Here is a 24,435-nt window from a genome sequence, read left to right as displayed (position 1 = left end):
GGCACTGAAATACTTTAAAGAGTTGACACTGATTGGCATCCTTCTCCGCCAATCAGAGCGGAGAAGCTCCTTCAGACACTTGGGGGTGCATGAAACATACAGCACATTCTCCTAGTTTCCTTTTAAAAGGTGCACCCGGTGCAAACAAGGGAAATGCGCCATATTAGCATGAATGCGCTGCTCCCGGGTCAGTCGCGAGCTCGCGCTGTCCAGGGACACTGCATTCAAGTGAAAAACAGAGCAGCTGCTTTAAAGCCACCCCGCGTTTCACAGTGCAGGGGGCAACCCGCCTACACCTTTCAGGGGGGATTAGAGACCCCTTGCAGGCAGGTGAAGCGACTGACTGCCCTTAACTGCAAGGGACCCCGCATTACCTCCTCCAGAGGCAGTGCTTAATTTGTGCGGGTTGTTTCCAGTGCTGAGCACCGGCACTGAGGGCCTGCGCTTATTCTTTGGCCTCAAGCATTTGCTGCAGCAAAAGACACGTACGGGAAAGACGGAGGAAGGGAAAAATGAAAAAGCATCACAAAGGGAGAAAGCAGAAAACTGCTAGAGTGAGCTGAAGGGGCAGGAACTGTCTGTAAATGGATTCAAGAGGCCCGAGATGACTTCAGGATTAGGCTGTCTCAGTATTCCATGTTCCCACATTTAATTGCAGCAGCTCCATGTTTAAGAGCAGGGCTTTCGGCACCGGCACGTATTTATTTACAAGTGAAGCACGGTCCAGAGGGCTGCCATCCGGGGCGCACTAACAGTTTCTTCGCCTCTGCACCTATAATACGGAGTGGGGAACAGAGGCACGGGATTCCCTCATTCGCATGGGGGCATGGCCTATGCAAATGAGGGAACACCCGCTGGTGATAGCGCTCATCCTATATGTGCACCATCGCTATCGGCATTACAGAGGGGGCCGCACAAGCGTCTTCAGCCCCTTCTGTAATACCAAAGTGCCCGGGTGGGCACACAAAGCAGGCGCACATGCCCATTGGGCCCACAGGGCACTTCCATAATACGGCCCCAGTAGGGCAAAGTTACCCCGTGGGGCTGACTGACCCTATCTGAGACTGTGTGAATGACAAAGTCACAATTGTCTAAGCTCAGGCCGGTGGGTGGGGGTACTAGTGGGACCTCAGGATAGGGGTGGGTTGAGGCTTTTCTTGGGGTCCACTGGCGAGCTGTCAGGTCACTTAGTGTACATACCAAAGCTTGTGTATGTGGACATTGGCAGCTCTGCCAAGTTTCCCAGGTCTATGTTGTGAGAAAGTAGCCTCTTTCTAGCCTTGTTACCCCCACTTTTGGCCTGTTTGTGAGTGTATGTCAGGGTGTTTTCACTGTCTCACTGGGATCCTGCTAGCCAGGGCCCAGTGCTCATAGTGAAAACCCTATGTTTTCAGTATGTTTGTTATGTGTCACTGGGACCCTGCTAGTCAGGACCCCAGTGCTCATAAGTTTGTGACCTATAGGTATGTGTTCCCTGTGTGATGCCTAACTGTCTCACTGAGGCTCTGCTAATCAGAACCTCAGTGGTTATGCTCTCTCATTTCTTTCTAAATTGTTGTAGGAGGCTGGACTGGCTTGTAGTGAGTACCAAGGGGAACTTGCAACTTGCACCAGGCCCAGTTATCCCTTATTAGTGTATAGGGTGTCTAGCAGCTTAGGCTGATAGATAATGGTAGCTTAGCAGAGCAGCTTAGGCTGAACTAGGAGACGTGTGAAGCTACTACAGTACCACCTAGTGTCATATGCACAATATCATAAGAAAACACAATACACAGTTATACTAAAAATAAAGGTACTTTATTTTTATGACAATATGCCAAAGTATCTTAGAGTGTACCCTCAGTGAGAGGATAGGAAATATACACAAGATATATATACACAATAGCAAAAATATGCAGTATAGTCTTAGAAAACAGTGCAAACAATGTATAGTTACAATAGGATGCAATGGGGAAACATAGGGATAGGGGCAACACAAACCATATACTCTAAAAGTGGAATGCGAACCACGAATGGACCCCAAACCTATGTGACCTTGTAGAGGGTCGCTGGGACTATTAGAAAATAGTGAGAGTTAGAAAAATAACCCTCCCCAAGACCCTGAAAAGTGAGTGCAAAGTGCACTAAAGTTCCCCTAAGGACAAAGAAGTCGTGTTAGAGGAATAATGCAGGAAAGACACAAACCAACAATGCAACAACTGTGGATTTCCAATCTAGGGTACCTGTGGAACAAGGGGACCAAGTCCAAAAGTCACAAGCAAGTCGGAGATGGGCCGATGCCCAGGAAATGCCAGCTGCGGGTGCAAAGAAGCTTCTACTGGACAGAAGAAGCTGCGGTTTCTGCAGGAACGAAAAGGGCTAGAGACTTTCCCTTTGGTGGACGGATCCCTCTCGCCGTGGAGAGTCGTGCGGAAGTGTTTTCCCGCCGAAAGAACGCCAACAAGCCTTGCTAGCTGCAAATCGTGCGGTTAGCGTGTTTGGACGCTGCTGTGGCCCTGGAGGGACCAGGAGGTCGCAAATTAGACCAGGAGAGAGAGGGGACGTCGAGCAAGACAAAAAGCCCTCTCTGAAGCAGGTAGCACCCGGAGAAGTGCCAGAAACAGGCACTACGAGGATGCGTGAAACGGTGCTCGCCGAAGTTGCACAAAGGAGTCCCACGTCGCCGGAGACCAACTTAGAAAGTCGTGCAATGCAGGTTAGAGTGCCGTGGATCCAGGCTTGGCTGTGCACAAAGGATTTCCGCTGGAAGTGCACAGGGGCCGGAGTAGCTGCAAAAGTCGCGGTTCCCAGCAATGCAGCCCAGCGAGGTGAGGCAAGGACTTACCTCCACCAAACTTGGACTGAAGAGTCACTGGACGGTGGGGGTCACTTGGACAGAGTCGCTGGATTCGAGGGACCTCGCTCGTCGTGCTGAGAGGAGACCCAAGGGACCGGTAATGCAGCTTTTTGGTGCCTGCGGTTGCAGGGGGAAGATTCCGTCGACCCACGGGAGATTTCTTCGGAGCTTCTGGTGCAGAGAGGAGGCAGACTACCCCCACAGCATGCACAAGCAGGAAAACAGTCGAGAAGGCGGCAGGATCAGCGTTACAGAGTTGCAGTAGTCGTCTTTGCTACTATGTTGCAGGTTTGCAGGCTTCCAGCGCGGTCAGCAGTCGATTCCTTGGCAGAAGGTGAAGAGAGAGATGCAGAGGAACTCGGATGAGCTCTTGCATTCGTTATCTAAAGTTTCCCCAGAGACAGAGACCCTAAATAGCCAGAAAAGAGGGTTTGGCTACCTAGGAGAGAGGATAGGCTAGCAACACCTGAAGGAGCCTATCACAAGGAGTCTCTGACGTCACCTGGTGGCACTGGCCACTCAGAGCAGTCCAGTGTGCCAGCAGCACCTCTGTTTCCAAGATGGCAGAGGTCTGGAGCACACTGGAGGAGCTCTGGACACCTCCCAGGGGAGGTGCAGGTCAGGGGAGTGGTCACTCCCCTTTCCTTTGTCCAGTTTCGCGCCAGAGCAGGGCTAAGGGGTCCCCTGAACCGGTGTAGACTGGCTTATGCAGAATTGGGCACATCTGTGCCCAACAAAGCATTTCCAGAGGCTGGGGGAGGCTACTCCTCCCCTGCCTTCACACCATTTTCCAAAGGGAGAGGGTGTCACACCCTCTCTCAGAGGAAGTTCTTTGTTCTGCCATCCTGGGCCAGGCCTGGCTGGACCCCAGGAGGGCAGATGCCTGTCTGAGGGGTTGGCAGCAGCAGCAGCTGCAGTGAAACCCCAGGAAGGGCAGTTTGGCAGTACCAGGGTCTGTGCTACAGACCACTGGGATCATGGGATTGTGCCAACTATGCCAGGATGGCATAGAGGGGGCAATTCCATGATCATAGACATGTTACATGGCCATATTCGGAGTTACCATTGTGAAGCTACATATAGGTAGTGACCTATATGTAGTGCACGCGTGTAATGGTGTCCCCGCACTCACAAAGTTCAGGGAATTGGCTCTGAACAATGTGGGGGCACCTTGGCTAGTGCCAGGGTGCCCTCACACTAAGTAACTTTGCACCTAACCTTTACCAGGTAAAGGTTAGACATATAGGTGACTTATAAGTTACTTAAGTGCAGTGTAAAATGGCTGTGAAATAACGTGTACGTTATTTCACTCAGGCTGCAGTGGCAGGCCTGTGTAAGAATTGTCAGAGCTCCCTATGGGTGGCAAAAGAAATGCTGCAGCCCATAAGGATCTCCTGGAACCCCAATACCCTGGGTACCTCAGTACCATATACTAGGGAATTATAAGGGTGTTCCAGTAAGCCAATGTAAATTGGTAAAATTGGTCACTAGCCTGTTAGTGACAATTTGGAAAGAAATGAGAGAGCATAACCACTGAGGTTCTGATTAGCAGAGCCTCGTGAGACAGTTAGGCACTACACAGGGAACACACACATATAGGCCACAAACTTATGAGCACTGGGGTCCTGACTAGCAGGGTCCCAGTGACACATAACAAACATACTGAAAACATAGGGTTTTCACTATGAGCACTGGGCCCTGGCTAGCAGTATCCCAGTGAGACAGTGAAAACACCCTGGCATACACTCACAAACAGGCCAAAAGTGGGGGTAACAAGGCTAGAAAGAGGCTACTTTCTCACACAACCCCCCCCCCCAAACGAAGGACAATAAGGCTAACCTTGGCCAGTTGAGACTTTATTGTCTAAGTGGTGATAAGTAGAGAGTAGCTCTGCAATAGACTGGTTACTCCCTTTATCATCCACTATATGGTTATTTCCCTGTGGGGATGTAAACCACCCTGTTTGAAGTTTTTTAGCTAAGCAACAATGTGAAGATGTATTTTCAGAGTTTCTATCAGTAAGTTTAAGTTTAGAGCAGTGGGAATTGTCCACTGAACCTATTTGTAATGATGGAAATGCCAGACAGGGATGCTGTCTCAGTAAAGCCATAGCTGGGCAAAAACTTTGTCCATATGGCTGGAAGAGAGAACAGGGATGCTGTTTCTCTTGAGTTGGAGCAGGGCAGGGATGCAGTCCTATGAGCTCCACACTAGGGCAGGGATGCTGTCCTAAGTGTTTTGAGGCAGTGCAGGGTTTCTGCACTAAAGTTTCTCTGGGAGGGTTGGAGGGATGCTCCATGTTAACTAAAATGGTGCTCTTTTTCTCACCAATGTTAGTTATCCCACAGAGAGGTACTTCTACCTCAGGGAGTCCAGCTTTGCCAGCTGATGATTCCCTTGGAACAGGTGTCACCCCAGGAGAGGTTTCTCCCACCACAGGAATGGTATCCTGAATGGTAGGGTGGTTAGGGGATACTGTGATACCCTTTTTACCTGTTGATGGAGAGGGATCCTGAGTTTTCAGGCCTTCTCTCCTTTGCTTTTTCATTTCAGTAGAAATGAGAGGGAACAATTCCTCAGGGATGCCCAGCATGGCTGCATGGGCATAAAACTCTACATCAGCCCAACCTGAGGCCTCTAGGTCATTACCTAAGAGACAGTCTACAGGTAAGCTAGGTGATACCACCACCTGCTTAGGGCCAGTAACTCCACCCCAACTAAACTGAATTACAGCTAAGGGAAGAAACTTAGGGGGTCATTCTGACCCCGGCGGTAATTACTGCCATGGCGGAGGTTGGCGGTAGCACCGCCAACAGGCCGGCGGTGCTCCGCCGGGCATTCTGACCGCGGCGGTACAGCCGCGGCCAGAAGCGGAAAGCCGGCGGTGTACCGCCGACTTTCCGCTGCCCGTCAGAATCCTCCATGGCGGCGGAGCGCGCTCCGCCGCCATGGGGATTCTGACACCCCCTACCGCCATCCTGTTCCTGGCGGTTCTCCCGCCAGGAACAGGATGGCGGTAGGGGGTGCCGCGGGGCCCCTGGGGGTCCCTGCTGTGCCCATGCCAATGGCATGGGCACGGCAGGGGCCCCCGTAAGAGGGCCCCACAAAGTATTTCAGTGTCTGCCTAGCAGACACTGAAATACGCGACGGGTGCAACTGCACCCGTCGCACCTTCCCACTCCGCCGGCTCAATTCTGAGCCGGCATTCTAGTGGGAAGGTTGATTTGCCCTGGGCTGGCGCGCGGTCTTTTGGCGGCCGCCCGCCAGCCCAGGGCAAATCTCAGAATCACCGCCGCGGTCTTTTGACTGCGGTGCGGTGTTCTGACGGCGGTACCTTGGCGGACGGCCTCCGCCGTCCGCCAAGGTCAGAATGACCGCCTTAGTGGAGTTATGGACATCAATAATCTTATACTGTTGTCCAATGATGTGTTGTTCAGGAGCCACTAGGTTTTCAGTCACCAAAGTGATACTGGCACCTGTGTCCCTGTAGGTCAAGGCCTCAACACCATTTATTGAAACTGTCTGCCTGTACTTATCCATTGTAAGGGGACAAGCAGCCAGTGTGGCAAGGCCAATGCCACTAGGTGTGACAGAAACTGTCTTGGGACTGACTACCCCAGTTTCTATGATGGACCCATAAGTGAACCCAACTACACCCTTTGCTTGACTGTTGCCAGCAGTCCCACCACTAGTACCACTACTGCTAGGGGCACTAGAGCTTGATGTATTAGTGGTGGTAGGCTCAGGGGGTTTACCTGGACAGGACTTATCCCCTGGCCTATGGCCTCTGTTTTTACACACAAAGCACCAAGGCTTTTTAAATTGTGTAGGTTGAGAAGAAGAGGAAGAATTTGTTTTATCCCCACCCCCTGAAGAGTGTTTAAGATTTGAAGTGGGATCTTTGGTTTTACCCTTGTCCCCATGCTTATCTTGAGATTTTTCACCATCTTTCTTTTTAGTGTTCTCTTTGTCACCCCCTGTATGAACTTTTCTGTTCACCCTTGTTCTGACCCATTTGTCTGCCTTCTTTCCCAATTCTTGGGGAGAGGTCAGATCAGAGTCCACCAAGTACTGGTGCAACAAATCAGACACACAATTATTAAGAATATGCTCTCTCAGGATCAAGTTATACAGGCTGTCATAATCAGTAACTTTACTGCCATGTAACCACCCCTCCAAGGCCTTCACTGAATGGTCAATGAAATCAACCCAGTCTTGTGAAGTCTCCTTTTTGGTCTCTCTGAACTTTATCCTGTACTGTTCAGTGGTTAAGCCATAACCATCCAGGAGGGCATTCTTAAGAACTGTAAAATTATTGGCATCACTTTCTTTCACAGTAAGGAGCCTATCCCTACCTTTTCCACTAAATGATAGCCATAGGATAGCAGCCCACTGCCTTTGAGGGACATCCTGTACAACACAGGCCCTCTCAAGTGCAGCAAACCACTTGTTAATGTCATCCCCATCCTTATAAGGGGGAACTATCTTGTGCAGATTCCTGGAATCATGCTCTTTTGCAGGATGACTATGGGGAATACTGCTGCTGCCACCATGGGTATCTAAACCCAACTTCTGTCTTTCCTTCTCTAGTTCAAAAGACTGTCTATCCAAATCCAGCTGTTGCTTTTTAAGCTTCAGTCTGGTTTGTTCCACCCTCAACTTATTGAGTTCCCTCTCTAACATTCTGTCATCAGGGTTGGTGGGAGGGACATTCCTAGATACAGAGGTATGATGGGAATGAACAGAAGAAGACCTGTCCCTTACAGAAGCCATCCTAACAGCTTGGCTAACAGAAACATCACTACCAGTATGGTGAGAATAAATGCTTTTGCTATGATGTGAGACAACACTATTTGTATGGTGTGGCTCATCATCATTACCAACTATGCTAGACTGTCTAGTAATAGGCAGGCTTGGAAGTTTCTTTCCTGAATCTTTTCCTGGGGGAGTCCCTGGATCAGATTGAGAACCATTAGCTACTTTTTCAACAGGTGGGGCACTTTTAGCCTTATCATGTTCTCTAAGCATGTTAAGTAACAGTTCCAAGGAAGGATTCTTCCCTACACTCAAACCTCTCTCTATGCAGAGACTCCTTGCTCCTTTCCAGCTAAGGTGATCATATGCAAGTTTGGACAGATCAACATTTTGGCCTGTGCCAGACATTTTTTAGAGAGAGTTAAAGTGATAGAAAAAGAGAAAAAAGTTTGTCAGAGCTTTTAGAAAGACAGAAAAAAAAACCTTTTAAATTTTTTTAGAACTTTTTAGAAAGTTAGAAGTACTTTTCAGCACTTAGAAAAGAGTGAAAAGAGGAAATGCAAAACTTTTTGCCTATGTGTATATACACTGACCTTGTTTTGTATATTTTTCTCTTATGAAAAGTACAATGACAAGAGTGGTAAGTAGTCTCAAAGCACTTATCCCACCGCTGCACAACCAATGTAGGAGGCTGGACTGGCTTGTAGTGAGTACCAAGTGGTACTTGCACCTTGCACCAGGCCCAGTTATCCCTTATTAGTGTATAGGGTGTCTAGCAGCTTCGGCTAATAGATAATGGTAGCTTAGCAGAGCAGCTTAGGCTGAACTAGGAGACGTGTGAAGCTACTACAGTACCACCTAGTGTCATATGCACAATATCATAAGAAAACACAATACACAGTTATACTAAAAATAAAGGTACTTTATTTTTATGACAATATGCCAAAGTATCTTAGAGTGTACCCTCAGTGAGAGGATAGGAAATATACACAAGATATATATACACAATAGCAAAAATATGCAGTATAGTCTTAGAAAACAGTGCAAACAATGTATAGTTACAATAGGATGCAATGGGGAAACATAGGGATAGGGGCAACACAAACCATATACTCCAAAAGTGGAATGTGAACCACGAATGGACCCCAAACCTACGTGACCTTGTAGAGGGTCGCTGGGACTATTAGAAAATAGTGAGAGTTAGAAAAATAACCCTCCCCAAGACCCTGAAAAGTGAGTGCAAAGTGCACTAAAGTTCCCCTAAGGACAAAGAAGTTGTGTTAGAGGAATAATGCAGGAAAGACACAAACCAACAATGCAACAACTGTGGATTTCCAATCTAGGGTACCTGTGGAACAAGGGGACCAAGTCCAAAAGTCACAAGCAAGTCGGAGATGGGCCGATGCCCAGGAAATGCCAGCTGCGGGTGCAAAGAAGCTTCTACTGGACAGAAGAAGCTGCGGTTTCTGCAGGAACGAAAAGGGCTAGAGACTTCCCCTTTGGTGGACGGATCCCTCTCGCCGTGGAGAGTCGTCCAGAAGTGTTTTCCCGCCGAAAGAACGCCAACAAGCCTTGCTAGCTGCAAATCGTGCGGTTAGCGTGTTTGGATGCTGCTGTGGCCCTGGAGGGACCAGGAGGTCGCAAATTGGACCAGGAGAGAGAGGGGACGTCGAGCAAGACAAGGAGCCCTCTCTGAAGCAGGTAGCACCCGGAGAAGTGCCAGAAACAGGCACTACGAGGATGTGTGAAACGGTGCTCGCCGAAGTTGCACAAAGGAGTCCCACGTCGCCGGAGACCAACTTAGAAAGTCGTGCAATGCAGGTTAGAGTGCCGTGGACCCAGGCTTGGCTGTGCACAAAGGATTACCGCCGGAAGTGCACAGGGGCCGGAGTAGCTGCAAAAGTCGCGGTTCCCAGCAATGCAGCCCAGCGAGGTGAGGCAAGGACTTACCTCCACCAAACTTGGACTGAAGGGTCACTGGACTGTGGGGGTCACTTGGACAGAGTCGCTGGATTCGAGGGACCTCGCTCGTCGTGCTGAGAGGAGACCCAAGGGACGGGTAATGCAGCTTTTTGGTGCCTGCGGTTGCAGGGGGAAGATTCCGTCGACCCACGGGAGATTTCTTCGGAGCTTCTGGTGCAGAGAGGAGGCAGACTACCCCCACAGCATGCACAAGCAGGAACACAGTCGAGAAGGCGGCAGGATCAGCGTTACAGAGTTGCAGTAGTCGTCTTTGCTACTATGTTGCAGGTTTGCAGGCTTCCAGCGCGGTCAGCAGTCGATTCCTTGGCAGAAGGTGAAGAGAGAGATGCAGAGGAACTCGGATGAGCTCTTGCATTCGTTATCTAAAGTTTCCCCAGAGACAGAGACCCTAAATAGCCAGAAAAGAGTGTTTGGCTACCTAGGAGAGAGGATAGGCTAGCAACACCTGAAGGAGCCTATCACAAGGAGTCTCTGACGTCACCTGGTGGCACTGGCCACTCAGAGCAGTCCAGTGTGCCAGCAGCACCTCTGTTTCCAAGATGGCAGAGGTCTGGAGCACACTGGAGGAGCTCTGGACACCTCCCAGGGGAGGTGCAGGTCAGTGGAGTGGTCACTCCCCTTTCCTTTGTCCAGTTTCGCGCCAGAGCAGGGCTAAGGGGTCCCCTGAACCGGTGTAGACTGGCTTATGCAGAATTGGGCACATCTGTGCCCAACAAAGCATTTCCAGAGGCTGGGGGAGGCTACTCCTTCCCTGCCTTCACACCATTTTCCAAAGGGAGAGGGTGTCACACCCTCTCTCAGAGGAAGTTCTTTGTTCTGCCATCCTAGGCCAGGCCTGGCTGGACCCCAGGAGGGCAGATGCCTGTCTGAGGGGTTGGCAGCAGCAGCAGCTGCAGTGAAACCCCAGGAAGGGCAGTTTGGCAGTACCAGGGTCTGTGCTACAGACCACTGGGATCATGGGATTGTGCCAACTATGCCAGGATGGCATAGAGGGGGCAATTCCATGATCATAGACATGTTACATGGCCATATTCGGAGTTACCATTGTGAAGCTACATATAGGTAGTGACCTATATGTAGTGCACGCGTGTAATGGTGTCCCCGCACTCACAAAGTTCAGGGAATTGGCTCTGAACAATGTGGGGGCACCTTGGCTAGTGCCAGGGTGCCCTCACACTAAGTAACTTTGCACCTAACCTTTACCAGGTAAAGGTTAGACATATAGGTGACTTATAAGTTACTTAAGTGCAGTGTAAAATGGCTGTGAAATAACGTGTACGTTATTTCACTCAGGCTGCAGTGGCAGGCCTGTGTAAGAATTGTCAGAGCTCCCTATGGGTGGCAAAAGAAATGCTGCAGCCCATAGGGATCTCCTGGAACCCCAATACCCTGGGTACCTCAGTACCATATACTAGGGAATTATAAGGGTGTTCCAGTAAGCCAATGTAAATTGGTAAAATAGGTCACTAGCCTGTTAGTGACAATTTGGAAAGAAATGAGAGAGCATAACCACTGAGGTTCTGATTAGCAGAGCCTCAGTGAGACAGTTAGGCACTACACAGGGAACACACACATATAGGCCACAAACTTATGAGCACTGGGGTCCTGACTAGCAGGGTCCCAGTGACACATAACAAACATACTGAAAACATAGGGTTTTCACTATGAGCACTGGGCCCTGGCTAGCAGTATCCCAGTGAGACAGTGAAAACACCCTGGCATACACTCACAAACAGGCCAAAAGTGGGGGTAACAAGGCTAGAAAGAGGCTACTTTCTCACAATTGTCACTAACAGGCTAGTGACCAATTTTACCAATTTACATTGGCTTACTGGAACACCCTTATAAATCCCTAGTACATGGTACTAAGGTACCCAGGGTATTGGGGTTCCAGGAGATCCATATGGGCTGCAGCATTTCTTTTGCCACCCATAGGGAGCGCTGACAATTCTTTCACAGGCCTGCCACTGCAGCCTGAGTGAAATAACGTCCACGTTATTTCACAGCCATTTTACACTGCACTTAAGTAACTTATAAGTCACCTATATGTCTAACCTTTACCTGGTAAAGGTTAGGTGCAAAGTTACTTAGTGTGAGGGCACCCTGGCATTAGCCAAGGTGCCCCCACATTGTTCAGGGCCAATTCCCCGGACTTTGTGAGTGCGGGGACACCATTACACGTGTGCACTACATATAGGTCACTACCTATATGTAGCTTCACAATGGTAACTCCGAATATGGCCATGTAACATGTTAATGATCATGGAATTGCCCCCTCTATGCCATCCTGGCATAGTTGGCATAATCCCGAGATCCCAGTGGTCTGTAGCCCAGACCCTGGTACTGCCAAACTGCCCTTCCTGGGGTTTCACTGCAGCTGCTGCTGCTGCCAACCCCTCAGACAGGCATCTGCCCTCCTGGGGTCCAGCCAGGCCTGGCCCAGGATGGCAGAACAAAGGACTTCCTCTCCCTTTGGAAAATGGTGTGAAGGCAGGGGAGGAGTAGCCTCCCCCAGCCTCTGGAAATGCTTTCTTGGGCACAGATGTGCCCAATTCTGCATAAGCCAGTCTACACCGGTTCAGGGGACCCCTTAGCCCTGCTCTGGCGCGAAACTGGACAAAGGAAAGGGGAGTGACCACTCCCCTGACCTGCACCTCCCCTGGGAGGTGTCCAGAGCTCCTCCAGTGTGCTCCAGACCTCTGCCATCTTGGAAACAGCGGTGCTGCTGGCACACTGGACTGCTCTGAGTGGCCAGTGCCACCAGGTGACGTCAGAGACTCCTTGTGATAGGCTCCTTCAGGTGTTGCTAGCCTATCCTCTCTCCTAAGTAGCCAAACCCTCTTTTCTGGCTATTTAGGGTCTCTGTCTCTGGGGAAACTTTAGATAACGAATGCAAGAGCTCATCCGAGTTCCTCTGCATCTCTCTCTTCACCTTCTGCTAAGGAATCGACTGCTGACCGCGCTGGAAGCCTGCAAACCTGCAACATAGTAGCAAAGACGACTACTGCAACTCTGTAACGCTGATCCTGCCGCCTTCTCGACTGTTTTCCTGGTGGTGCATGCTGTGGGGGTAGTCTGCCTCCTCTCTGCACTAGAAGCTCCAAAGAAATCTCCCGTGGGTCGACGGAATCTTCCCCCTGCAACCGCAGGCACCAAAAAGCTGCATTACCGGTCCCTTGGGTCTCCTCTCAGCATGACGAGCGAGGTCCCTCGAATCCAGCAACTCTGTCCAAGTGACTCCCACAGTCCAGTGACTCTTCAGTCCAAGTTTGGTGGAGGTAAGTCCTTGCCTCACCTCGCTAGACTGCATTGCTGGGAACCGCGACTTTTGCAGCTACTCCGGCCCCTGTGCACTTCCGGCAGAAATCCTTTATGCACAGCCAAGCCTGGGTCCACGGCACTCTAACCTGCATTGCACGACCTCCTAAGTTGTTCTCCGGCGACGTGGGACTCCTTTGTGTAACTTCGGGTGAGCACCGTTTCACGCATCCTCGTAGTGCCTGTTTCTGGCACTTCTCCGGGTGCTACCTGCTGCTAAGAGGGCTCCTTGTCTTGCTCGACGTCCCCTCTACCTCCTGGTCCAATTTGTGACCTCCAGGTCCCTCCTGGGCCACAGCAGCGTCCAAAAACGCTAACCACACGATTTGCAGCTAGCAAGGCTTGTTGGCATTCTTTCGGCGGGAAAACACTTCTGTACGACTCTCCACGGCGAGAGGGATCCGTCCACCAAAGGGGAAGTCTCTAGCCCTTTTCGTTCCTGCAGAAACCTCAGCTTCTTCTGTCCAGTAGAAGCTTCTTTGCATCCACAGCTGGCATTTCCTGGGCATATGCCCATCTCCGACTTGCTTGTGACTTTTGGACTTGGTCCCCTTGTTCCACAGGTACCCTAGATTGGAAATCCATCGTTGTTGCATTGTTGGTTTGTGTCTTTCCTGCATTATTCCTCTAACACGACTTCTTTATCCTTAGGGGAACTTTAGTGCACTTTGCACTCACTTTTCAGGGTCTTGGGGAGGGTTATTTTTCTAACTCTCACTATTTTCTAATAGTCCCAGCGACCCTCTACAAGGTCACATAGGTTTGGGGTCCATTTGTGGTTCGCATTCCACTTTTGGAGTATATGGTTTGTGTTGCCCCTATCCCTATGTGTCCCCATTCCATCCTATTGTAACTATACATTGTTTGCACTGTTTTCTAAAACTATACTGCATATTTTTGCTATTGTGTATATATATCTTGTGTATATTTCCTATCCTCTCACTGAGGGTACACTCTGAGATACTTTGGCATATTGTCATAAAAATAAAGTACCTTTATTTTTAGTATAACTGTGTATTGTGTTTTCTTATGATATTGTGCATATGACACTAAGTGGTACTGTAGTAGCTTCACACGTCTCCTAGTTCAGCCTAAGCTGCTCTGCTAAGCTACCATTATCTATCAGCCTAAGCTGCTAGACACCCTATACACTAATAAGGGATAACTGGGCCTGGTGCAAGGTGCAAGTATCCCTTGGTACTCACTACAAGCCAGTCCAGCCTCCTATATATGTGTTATGTGCTGTTCCAGTCCAGGTTTTTCTTTGAATTCTGGGACTTGCAGTTTTATTTATGCCATTATAAAATAGGACTGCAAGTCCCAGAATTCAAAGGAAAAAACCTGCGTGAAGCAGCACCTCACTCATGGGCCTGGGAAACTTAGCAGCTATGCATTGGGCGTGAAGATCTCTGGGTGCACCTGCAAATTGTGGAAAGGTGAGGCACACATCTAGGGGCTGCCCAGGGGAGATATCCTGGGGTGGGTATAGCCCCTTGACTGAGCCCCACTGCAGGGATATGTACAGAGAAAAACTCATCCGCTCCATTAGTTCACAGAACACCAGCGACTGCTTAGAACACAAGGCCTTCAAACTTAGCGCCTTGAGTGCCACCCTAACAGGGGCCCTTCTCCCCCAGGCGCTTGGACCAAGGTCCAATTTCTGCACCACTCTTGCATCCCGCTGGTACTCGAATCCAACTCTTCATTCTACTTGGCAAACTCAACGTTCACCTACAGGATGACAGACCCAACACTACCAACCTCTCGGAAGACTCATCCAACGAGAAAACGACCTCCTCAACCCTGAATTCATCAACTGCTCCAACATCATGTGCACAAGCCCATCACCCTCACCAGGACCGACCACTCCCTCGTACGGTCCGCACTGCAGCTGTCCCAGTAACCGAACAGAACATACTAAGATGACCCAGCATGGTGGAACAAGATCCCCATAGAATCCTGGACCACAGAGCTTCACCTCAACGCCTGCCCCACCACGATGACCAATCACGCACCATCATGAACTTCAACACACAGGTCATCTCATTCACTGACTTCCTGCCACTGTTACAAATGACCTCCACATCTCGATCAAAGCAACAGGCAAGCTGGCACACATTACACCTCGGCTCATTGGGGGCCACTGCAAACAGCTGGAACATAGATGGCACCGTGCCTACATCAACAATCACAGAAACACTTACATATCAGCCCACCGAATCTACCACCAGCCACTTGGAGCCACCACGTGCACAATATTCACTGAACGGAAGCAAAACAGTCCCTGTGCCTCAAAATGAATATTCGCCATAGTGAGGGAACTCATGCCCCCCGCTGCCAGCTCCACGACCATCACACCCTCCAGGAACTCTGAGCCAGCTCTCTTACTACTGCACAAAGAAAATCCACACCGTCTACAATAACTTCACACCCCCGTTGTGTATCCCCTCCCTCTCTCTATCATCCAGTGGGAGGAGAGGAACATCCAGGAAGCCTCTCTGACCTGCTGGCCAGCCATCGCCCCTTTAGAAACTGTCAACACATGCACTCCAACCGCTTGGGAGCCCTTCGGATCCAGGCCGTCACTTTGTTTTCACCAAAGGACTCAATCCCATGTGCGCGACCCTTATTCCCGTTCTCAACAACTCTCTCACCACCATCACCTTCCAGAACCCCTGGAAACAAGCCATCATTTTACCCCTCCGCACACCTAAAGACGTTGGGTAACTGAAGACCCATCTCACTCCTCCCCTCCTCAACAACTGACTGGCCGACCACCTCAACACCAGCCACCTCCTGGATCCTTCCCGATTTGGGTTCATACCTAACCACAGCACTTAGGCTGCCCTCATCACTGCCGCAGACAACATGCCTAATCATGGACAAGGGGCCCAGACTACTCTACCTCTCAACCCCCTTCGAGACCGTGTCCCACTCCATCCTCGCATAATGACACTACCAGATCGAAATCCATTGGCCATCACTTTGAGGGATGAGCTCCTTCCTCACAGGATGCACCTAAACAGTCACCTTATCCCCATACCCATCCACTGCCTCCAACCTGATCTGTCTTATCCATCAAGGCTTCTTGCTCAGCCAAGGAAACACACAAGAACATGGCCATCTTGGTGCCTGCCATAGAACCAGAAAAGAGCACGACCATCTTGAAGTCCACCAAAGGAACCACACAAGAGCACAGCCATCTTGGAGCCTGTCAAGGAACCACACAAGAGCACGGCCATCTTGGAGCCAATGAACCACACAAGAGAATGACCATCTTGGAGCCTGCCAAGGAACCACACAAGAGCACGGCCATCTTGGAGCCTGCCAAGGAACCAGAAAAGAGCACATCCATCTTGGAGCCTGCCAAGGAACCACACAAGAGCACGGCCATCTTGGAGCCTGGCAAGGAACCAGAAAAGAGCACATCCATCTTGGAGGCTGCCAAGGAACCACACAAGAGCATGGCCATCTTGGAGCCAACGAACCACACAAGACCATGGCCATCTTGGAGCCCACCAAGCTCCTCCCCTTGGGGAGTAGTTAAAGTCAAGGCTTGTTTCTTTCCAAGCAAAAAGATGGCTTCCCATATTACACTTAATCATCACAATAAATAGTCTGTGGTAAGAGTGTATGATAGGTTTGTCATATTAATTATACACAGTGAGAGAACTCGATAAAACTTTCAGCACAAGAGTTAGAACTCTAAGCCCTTCTTCACAGCCCCCCGTGGACAAGACTACTGGACCCCGAGGCCACTTAACTTTATGCGTAATTACCGGTTTACGTCACTTTACACAATCCATTAGCTGCAGAACTGGCAGATTTCCACAAATATAACGTGGCCATTGACAGTGCAAAATTAACTGGTCATGTTTCAGCAACTGATTTATATATCCAGGTGTCCAAGAGGTAAGAACTTGGATCACTGACAGAATATTGGAGCCACAATATTGTGTGGACAGAATATCATGTCAAACATATTGATGATCAAAATATTGAGAAGGTAAGTGCAAATAGGTATGTAGATTTACTATTCCTAACTCCACACATTCATACTTTTAAGATATATATATATATATATATATATATAGCATCAAGGTACAAATATGTGGAGCTGTATATAGTAAAACTTTACTTACCTTCACAGTATTTTTGTCCTCAATATTCTTGGTTCAAATATCCTGTGTAAATACCAATAATTTTACCCAATTCGTGTAAATGTTGCTAACTGGTGGTCTGTGGGAACAAACATTTGGCATATTCAAATGTAATCCAAAGAAAGTAGAAAAAGAGATTAGTTCTTTAAAAGTATGTTGTTTCATCATTCAGACAAATTCATGTTTACATCACACACACGTCTCAAAGCAGAAATTCTTCCAAAACCCACATAAAATTCAAAAGATTTTCAAACAGTTTGCAACTCTTTTTCATGCCTCCTGCCTTGAACCTAAAACACCACCTGGACACTTAGTACAGAGGTAATATTCTGGGGGATGTTTCTTGGTGGAGGCTGCGGATTCCAAGGGCGTCACCGGATGGACAGAGACAAAATGTAATGGAAGAGAATGTTAGAGCCTGCTCAGGATCTGCTGAATAAACAAGGAGTGAGTACACCTGGGCTCGCCTTCTCCTGGTCCAGCAGAGCATAACATTACACCGACAGGTAGAAGACACAGTGTTGATGAAATGCAGTCCCTGCCCCTCACCCCACAAGAAAGTCATTAACTCCTGGTGGTTAAGACTGTGAATGGGGCCTGCAGAATATCTAGAGTTTTCTTTCTTTGGAAGCCCATGTATTTGCTACAATCTTGGATTCCTTTTAGTATCCTTATGAGTTAAAATGTAAACATGACTAGATTATTATGCCGCAGAATGTGCCACATAATTTGCTCTAAATCACACAATGAGCTCACACCGCCCCAGACGTGGCCTTCCTGACCGAAACCTGGTGGAACGACTCCTCGGCCCCTGACATTGCCATCGCCATACCGGACGGATACAAGATCACCAGAAGAGATCGAACCAACGGAGTCGGCGGAGGAATAGCCATCGCCCACAAGTCTACCCTCAAGATTCACACCCACACGGACGACGCTCTCACGACAGCCGAACACCTCCACTTCCAGATCCACACGGACCCCAACACGACCCTCAGAGGAACCCTCATATACCGCCCTCCAGGACCAAGAGCCCCCTTCAGCGACACCATCTCCGACCTCGTAAGCACCCACGCCCTCGCATCTCCAGACTACATCCTCCTGGGAGACCTAAACTTCCACCTGGAAAACAACAACGACGCCAACACCGTTTCGCTGACCACCAACCTCCTCAACTTCGGACTCCGCCAACTGGTCAACACTCCCACCCATATCGCCGGTCACACGCTTGACCCCCTCTTCACCTCAAGCAACCACATCTCCATCAGCCACACCTCCGAACTCCACTGGACCGACCATCACTGCATCCACTTTTCCTTCAAGAGAAACACCGAACACCACTGCATCCCTCTACCACCTCACCGCCGCTGGAGAAAAGTCACCGAAGACCAACTAACCAGCTCCCTCGCCAAAAACCCTCCACTCGACTCCTCCGACCCGAGCGCCGCCGCCACCAACCTCCATCAATGGATCCTCGACTGCGCCAACACCTTAGCTCCACTCATGAAACCCACCATCAACCAAGGAAAGAAAAAAACAGCCTGGTTCACGGAAGAACTGACCACCTCCAAACGCACCTGCCAGAAGCTCAAGAAGAAATGGATCCTCGAGCGCACACCCGACAACCTCGCCACCCTCAAAGACGCCAACCGTGATCACCACCAACGGATCCGACTCGCCGAGCGCGCTCACTTCACTGAATGCCTCAACAACAACGCCCACGATTGCAAAGAACTCTTCAGCATCGTGAAGGAACTCTCCAACCCGAACGCCAACATCAACGACGTCCCACCCTCCCAGAAACTCTGCGACGACCTCTCCACCTTCTTCCACCAGAAAATCGCAGCCATCCACGACAGCTTCAACACCGCACCTCCGCCAGACCCTACCCCTGACGACTCCGCCCACGACCGCCGCCTCACCACCTGGACCCAAGTGGACGACGCCGAAACCCTAACAACCATGAATTCCATCCACTCAGGCTCTCCCACGGACCCATGCCCACATCACGTTTTCAACAAAGCCAACGCCACCATCGCCCCCAAACTCCGCAAGATCATCAACCTCTCCTTCAACACAGCCACCTTTCCGAACAGCTGGAAGCACGCAGAAATCCAACCCCTCCTCAAGAAACCCAAGGCTGACCCCAACGATCTCAAAAACTTCCGACCGATCTCTCTCCTCCCTTTCCCAGCGAAAGTCATCGAGAAGATCGTCAACACCCAGCTCGCCCACTACCTAGAAGACAACTCCATCCTAGACCCCTCCCAATCTGGATTCAGACGAAACCACAGCACCGAGACCGCACTCCTCGCCGCCACTGATGACATCAGACAACAAATGGACAACGGCGAAACCTCAGCCCTCATCCTCCTCGACCTATCAGCCGCTTTCGACACAGTCTGCCACCGCACCCTACTGACCCGCCTCCACGAAGCCGGCATCCAAGACAAAGTCCTCAACTGGATCTCATCCTTCCTCTCCGACAGAACCCAGAGAGTCCGGCTCTCCCCTTTCCGCTCCAAAGCCACCAACCTCATCTGCGGTGTCCCCCAAGGCTCCTCTCTCAGCCCAACGGTGTTCAACGTCTACATGGCCCCCCTCGCAAAAGTGGCCCGTCAACACAACCTCAGCATCATCTCCTACGCCGACGACACCCAGCTCGTCCTCTCCCTGACCAAAGACCCTCTCACCGCCAAAACCAACCTCCACGAGGGACTAAAAGCCATCGCAGAGTGGATGAACAACAGCCGATTGAAGCTCAACTCCGACAAGACGGAAGTCCTCATCCTCGGACGCACCCCCTCGGCCTGGAATGACTCCTGGTGGCCCACTGCCCTCGGACCACCACCCACCCCAGCCAACCACGCAGGAAACCTCAGATTCATCCTCGACTCCGCTCTCACCATGTCCAAACAGGTCAACGCCGTCTCCTCTTCCTGTTTCATCACCCTCCGAATGCTCCGTAGAATCTTCAAGTGGAATCCAACAGGAACCAGAAAGACGGTAACCCAAGCCCTCGTCATCAGCAGACTTGACTACGGCAACGCACTCTACACAGGCATCCCAACAAAAGACATCAAACGACTCCAGCGCATCCAGAACGCATCCGCCCGCCTGATCCTCGACATACCCCTCCGATGCCACATCTCCCCGCACCTGAAGGACCTCCACTGGCTCCCCGTGGAAAAAAGGATCACCTTCAAACTCCTCACCCACGCTCACAGGGCTCTACACGACACCGGGCCCACCTACCTCAACAACAGACTCAGCTTCTACGTCCCCACACGTCAACTCCGCTCTGCCCACCTCGCCCTCGCCATCGTCCCCCGAATCCAGCGCAAGACCTCTGGCGGCAGATCCTTCTCCTTCCTCGCCGCCAAGACCTGGAACTCTCTCCCCACCTCGCTACGTCAGACCCAGGACCTCCTCACCTTCAGGAGACTCCTCAAAACTTGGCTCTACGAACGCTAGCAGCACCTCTCCTCCCCCCCCCACCCCCCCCAGCGCCTCGAAACCCTGACGGGTACATAGTGCGCTTTATAAATGTTATGATTGATTGATTGATTGATAATTTGCATTTCCTGGATTGATAAATGTGTCTTTTCTTGCCACATAATTTAGACAACCTGCATTATAATTTGGCACTCTGTGGCCACTTTATTCCTAACTCCAACCCTTCATTTATTTACCCTTCCTGCTTGTTGCATGTTGTGTGATTTTACGCGGCACCCACTAAATCTTAGGTTCCAGCTAGAAAGTCCCCCCCCCCACACACACACACAGTTTATGCCCCTCCCGCTTCACCCCGCCTCAGCCTGTGCTCCTTGAGAGATGCTCAGGGCATCAATCCGTATCACTGCCAGGAAGTGAGGGAGGTGTCAGTGTGTGTGAGAAGCTGGGACCCTGGGGGGTCACTGCCTCCTCGCAATGCATCCTGGGCTGTCAGACACGTCTCAGACAGAGTGTGAGCCGAATGTAAGCATTAAAGAGGCCCGGTGAACTGTGTGCGCGCTCTCTTCCATCCACCTACCTATCCATCCATCTATCCATCGCCACTATAGTCTCATTCATCGATCCACTCATTCATCTTCACTCATTCTCATTCATCGATCTATCCAACCATCCATCTTCACCCTCACTGAGGCAAACGAGTTTGTGTGGAACTGATAGACGGTGCTGTGGGAACTATGGTGAGGAGACACTGCAGTCTCAATCATCGATCCACTCATCCATCTTCACTCAGTCTCGTTCATCCACCTTTACTCTCATTAAGGCACACGAGTTTGTGAAGAACTGATAGACGTGTTTCAGTGGGCGTTGTGAAAATTATAATGTAACTTTAATTCAACGTTGCACAGTTTTACATGGGCGTGTATGTGAGCTCCATGCACATCTGTACAGATGTTGCAAGGTTCACCCCTGACCTCCAACGGGGATTTACTTACAAACATTTCCACTCAGTGGAGGGTGCAGACGCCCAGATCATTTATTCTAGAACTCTCGCGTTAAGGTTGGAACTGTTTGCTCCTTTAAATTGTTTGCAGGATGACTAAAGTTATCGGGGGGCTGAACAGTAGTATTTCTATTAAAATCCCCAGGAATGCTGGCCTCCTCCTACCGCTACACACCCCCCTCGGTGGAGTTACACCGGCTGAGCCCCCCTCTACTAGTCTGTTAAATCCAGACCGTGAGTGGGGGGCGGAGTCACACACTTTACCAAGTACCAATTGGTACAGGATCACACTGGGGCTGCAAAAAACTTGTTGTGAATTGACCAATACCTTGGCCTCGTTTGATGAACATGTACAACCGCCCGAAACAAAGCCCGACCACCTAAGCGTAACATGTAATGATTAGAAAGTTGGGTGAGAGGGCCCACGTGTTGCCTTTTGTAATACATTTCTCGCAGGGAACTAAAAAACACAAAAACTGCTCCCCAAAGGCCAGGCTGAACAGATACTGCAAAACATGACCGAAAACCACAACTTGTGCCCAGCGGGCACTGGAGGCAGGGAGTACAAAAGACATGCTGTGCTAAAGGACATGCCATGTGCCTAGAGTCTGCGGGCACTTGGGGCGGGACATGAGCTGTGCACAGAGAAGGCAAGGGTGCTGGGCATAGGGCACTTCTCTACTCAGGGTAAGTGGGTACACAATATGGTCACAACCAGTGCCCTGTGGGCACTGGAGGCAGGGCGTACAAGACACATGCTGTGCTAAAGGCTATGCCCTGTGCCTAGAGTATGCGGGCACTTGAGGCGGGACATGTGCTGTGCACAGAGAAGGCAAGGGTGCTGGGCATAGAGCTATTCTCTACTCAGGGTCATTTGGTACACGATATGGTCACAACCTGTGCCCAGCGGGCACTGTAGGAAGGGAGTACAAGACGCGTGCTGTGGCTAAAGGCCATGCCCTGCGCCTAGAGTCTGATGACACTTGGGGCGAGACGTGTTGTGCACAGAGAAGGCAAGGGTGCTGGGCATAGGGCACTTCTCTACTCAGGGTAAGTGGGTACACGATATGGTCACAACCTGTGCCCTGTGGGCACTGGAGGCAGGGAGTACAAGACACATGCTGTGGCTAAAGGCCATGCCCTGCGCCTAGAGTCTGATGATACTTGGGGCGGGACATGTGCTGTGCACAGAGAAGGCACGGGTGCTGGGCATAGGGCACTTCTCTACTCAGGGTACCTGGGTACATGGTATGGCCACAATTTGTGCCCAGAGCACCCTGGGCATACATAGGAGGAAACAGCAGGCATTTACAAACTTACAATAAAAGTGAACCACTCACTCAGGACCTATCTTTTTCTAAAGAGACCTATATCTTTATGTGCGGATATACCGCATGCTTAAAGATACTACTTGTAAATACCTTTGTGAATAGCAAACAATCGTAAACTTACACAAATTGTATGTTAACCTTTTTAAATTAGGCCCTAGTACTCTACATTTACTCAACGGCCCCAACACATACCTCGCTTGGAGGCCACACCTACATTGTTGAATTCACTTCTTCGACAGCGCCGAGAGGAAACAAGGCTCTTACCTTTAGGACCTGCTCTAGATTCTCCAGCTTGGCTCGAAGCTGGTGGTTCTCTTTCACAGCCAAATTTCGTTCTTTGGTCACTGCGACGAGCGTTTCACTAAGTTGGTCATAGCCTGACTTCACCTGTTAAAGATTAAAAAAGAAGGGTTGAAGACACCCAAAGAATGACTTAATCCAGCAAAGCGTTGATCCCAGTAGTGACTATCAAACACATCCACAAAGCATCCCTCGGTGAGCCACAACTTTAGAAATAAACACAACATGGTGTCCCAGGAGCTGTTGGACCTTGGGTGGTCTGGATTGATCTGTAAGACTTGTGCAGCAGGCCTTTTCCATCTATGCACTTAGGGTCTGGAACAACATCCCTGTATCCATCAGGACCGCCCCAACCCTGCTGCGCTTTACGAAAGAGAAGACCATGAGCTTCTTTAAAGAGCACCACATCATAATGAATGAAAGGTCCCCGGCTACCGCTCATATCACGTGACTCCATGGTTCTCTCTGACCCTGTACAGTGCCCCGCTGACGTGTGGCTATGCCGTACACATACACACTCTTGTGAAGTTTCGAGGGGTATTACAACCTTACAACTAGTTTACCCACTGGAGCTTTGGAGCAGGAAGTATCTACCACTCAAAGATGGCCGCACCGTTTGCCACCAGCTGTGGTGTGAGGCGTCCACCCTCAGCTGTTGCAGCTGACAGGTTCTATTTATTCTAACATTGTTTTTCATAGGGAGCATTTTTAAAGCATGCATGTTCTTCCAGAGGAAACCCGAGGACAGGAAGGCAGATGCCACAATGAGCTGGCCAAACAAGCGTGATGGAAATATTTACATAAACACAAGGAAAGGAAACAGCGTCCTGCCATCTGCTGACAGGACAAGGCTGTAAAGTGATGACACCAGAACAAACATTCAAGGGGGGGGATCTCTGGTAATACGGGGGTTAGGGAAACAGAGGTGTGACAAGAAACATCTTTCCTAGGTGCTTCCCTGAAGAACGAGTTACTTACCTTCGGTAACGACTTTTCTGGTGGATACATTAGCTACCTGTGGATTCCTCACCTCATGAATACTCCCATGGCGCCAGCATTCGACGGAAATCTTCTTACTAGTCTCTGCACGTCGACGAGGACGTCACTGTCTCGCACGCGACGCCGTCTGACGTCATACAGGCAATAAGAGGTCCTCGACGACGTGCAGACGTCAGTACCAATCATTTTTTACGTGCATGAGAACAACCAGGCAATGCAATGAAAGAGCAAGGCAACATCCATTATATTGTAAAATACACCACATTGTATGAATAACTGTAAATCTTTTTATGTACA

General features: G+C 50.1%; 1 protein-coding gene across 2 annotated transcripts in view; it reads right to left on the bottom strand.

The window, feature by feature from the left end:
• Nucleotides 1-24,435, bottom strand: part of RIMBP2 (RIMS binding protein 2) — a 1,257,287-nt gene that overhangs the window by 466,091 nt on the left and 766,761 nt on the right. For both annotated transcript variants that reach the window (XM_069215362.1, XM_069215363.1), the window contains one exon: nucleotides 23,104-23,226. In XM_069215362.1, the coding sequence (XP_069071463.1) occupies nucleotides 23,104-23,226 (123 nt within the window). The remainder of the gene's footprint in view (nucleotides 1-23,103; nucleotides 23,227-24,435) is intronic.

Source organism: Pleurodeles waltl, chromosome 11 (assembly GCF_031143425.1).
Source record: "Pleurodeles waltl isolate 20211129_DDA chromosome 11, aPleWal1.hap1.20221129, whole genome shotgun sequence".
Taxonomy (NCBI): domain Eukaryota; kingdom Metazoa; phylum Chordata; class Amphibia; order Caudata; family Salamandridae; genus Pleurodeles; species Pleurodeles waltl.
This window is presented reverse-complemented; position numbering and strand designations above follow the sequence as displayed.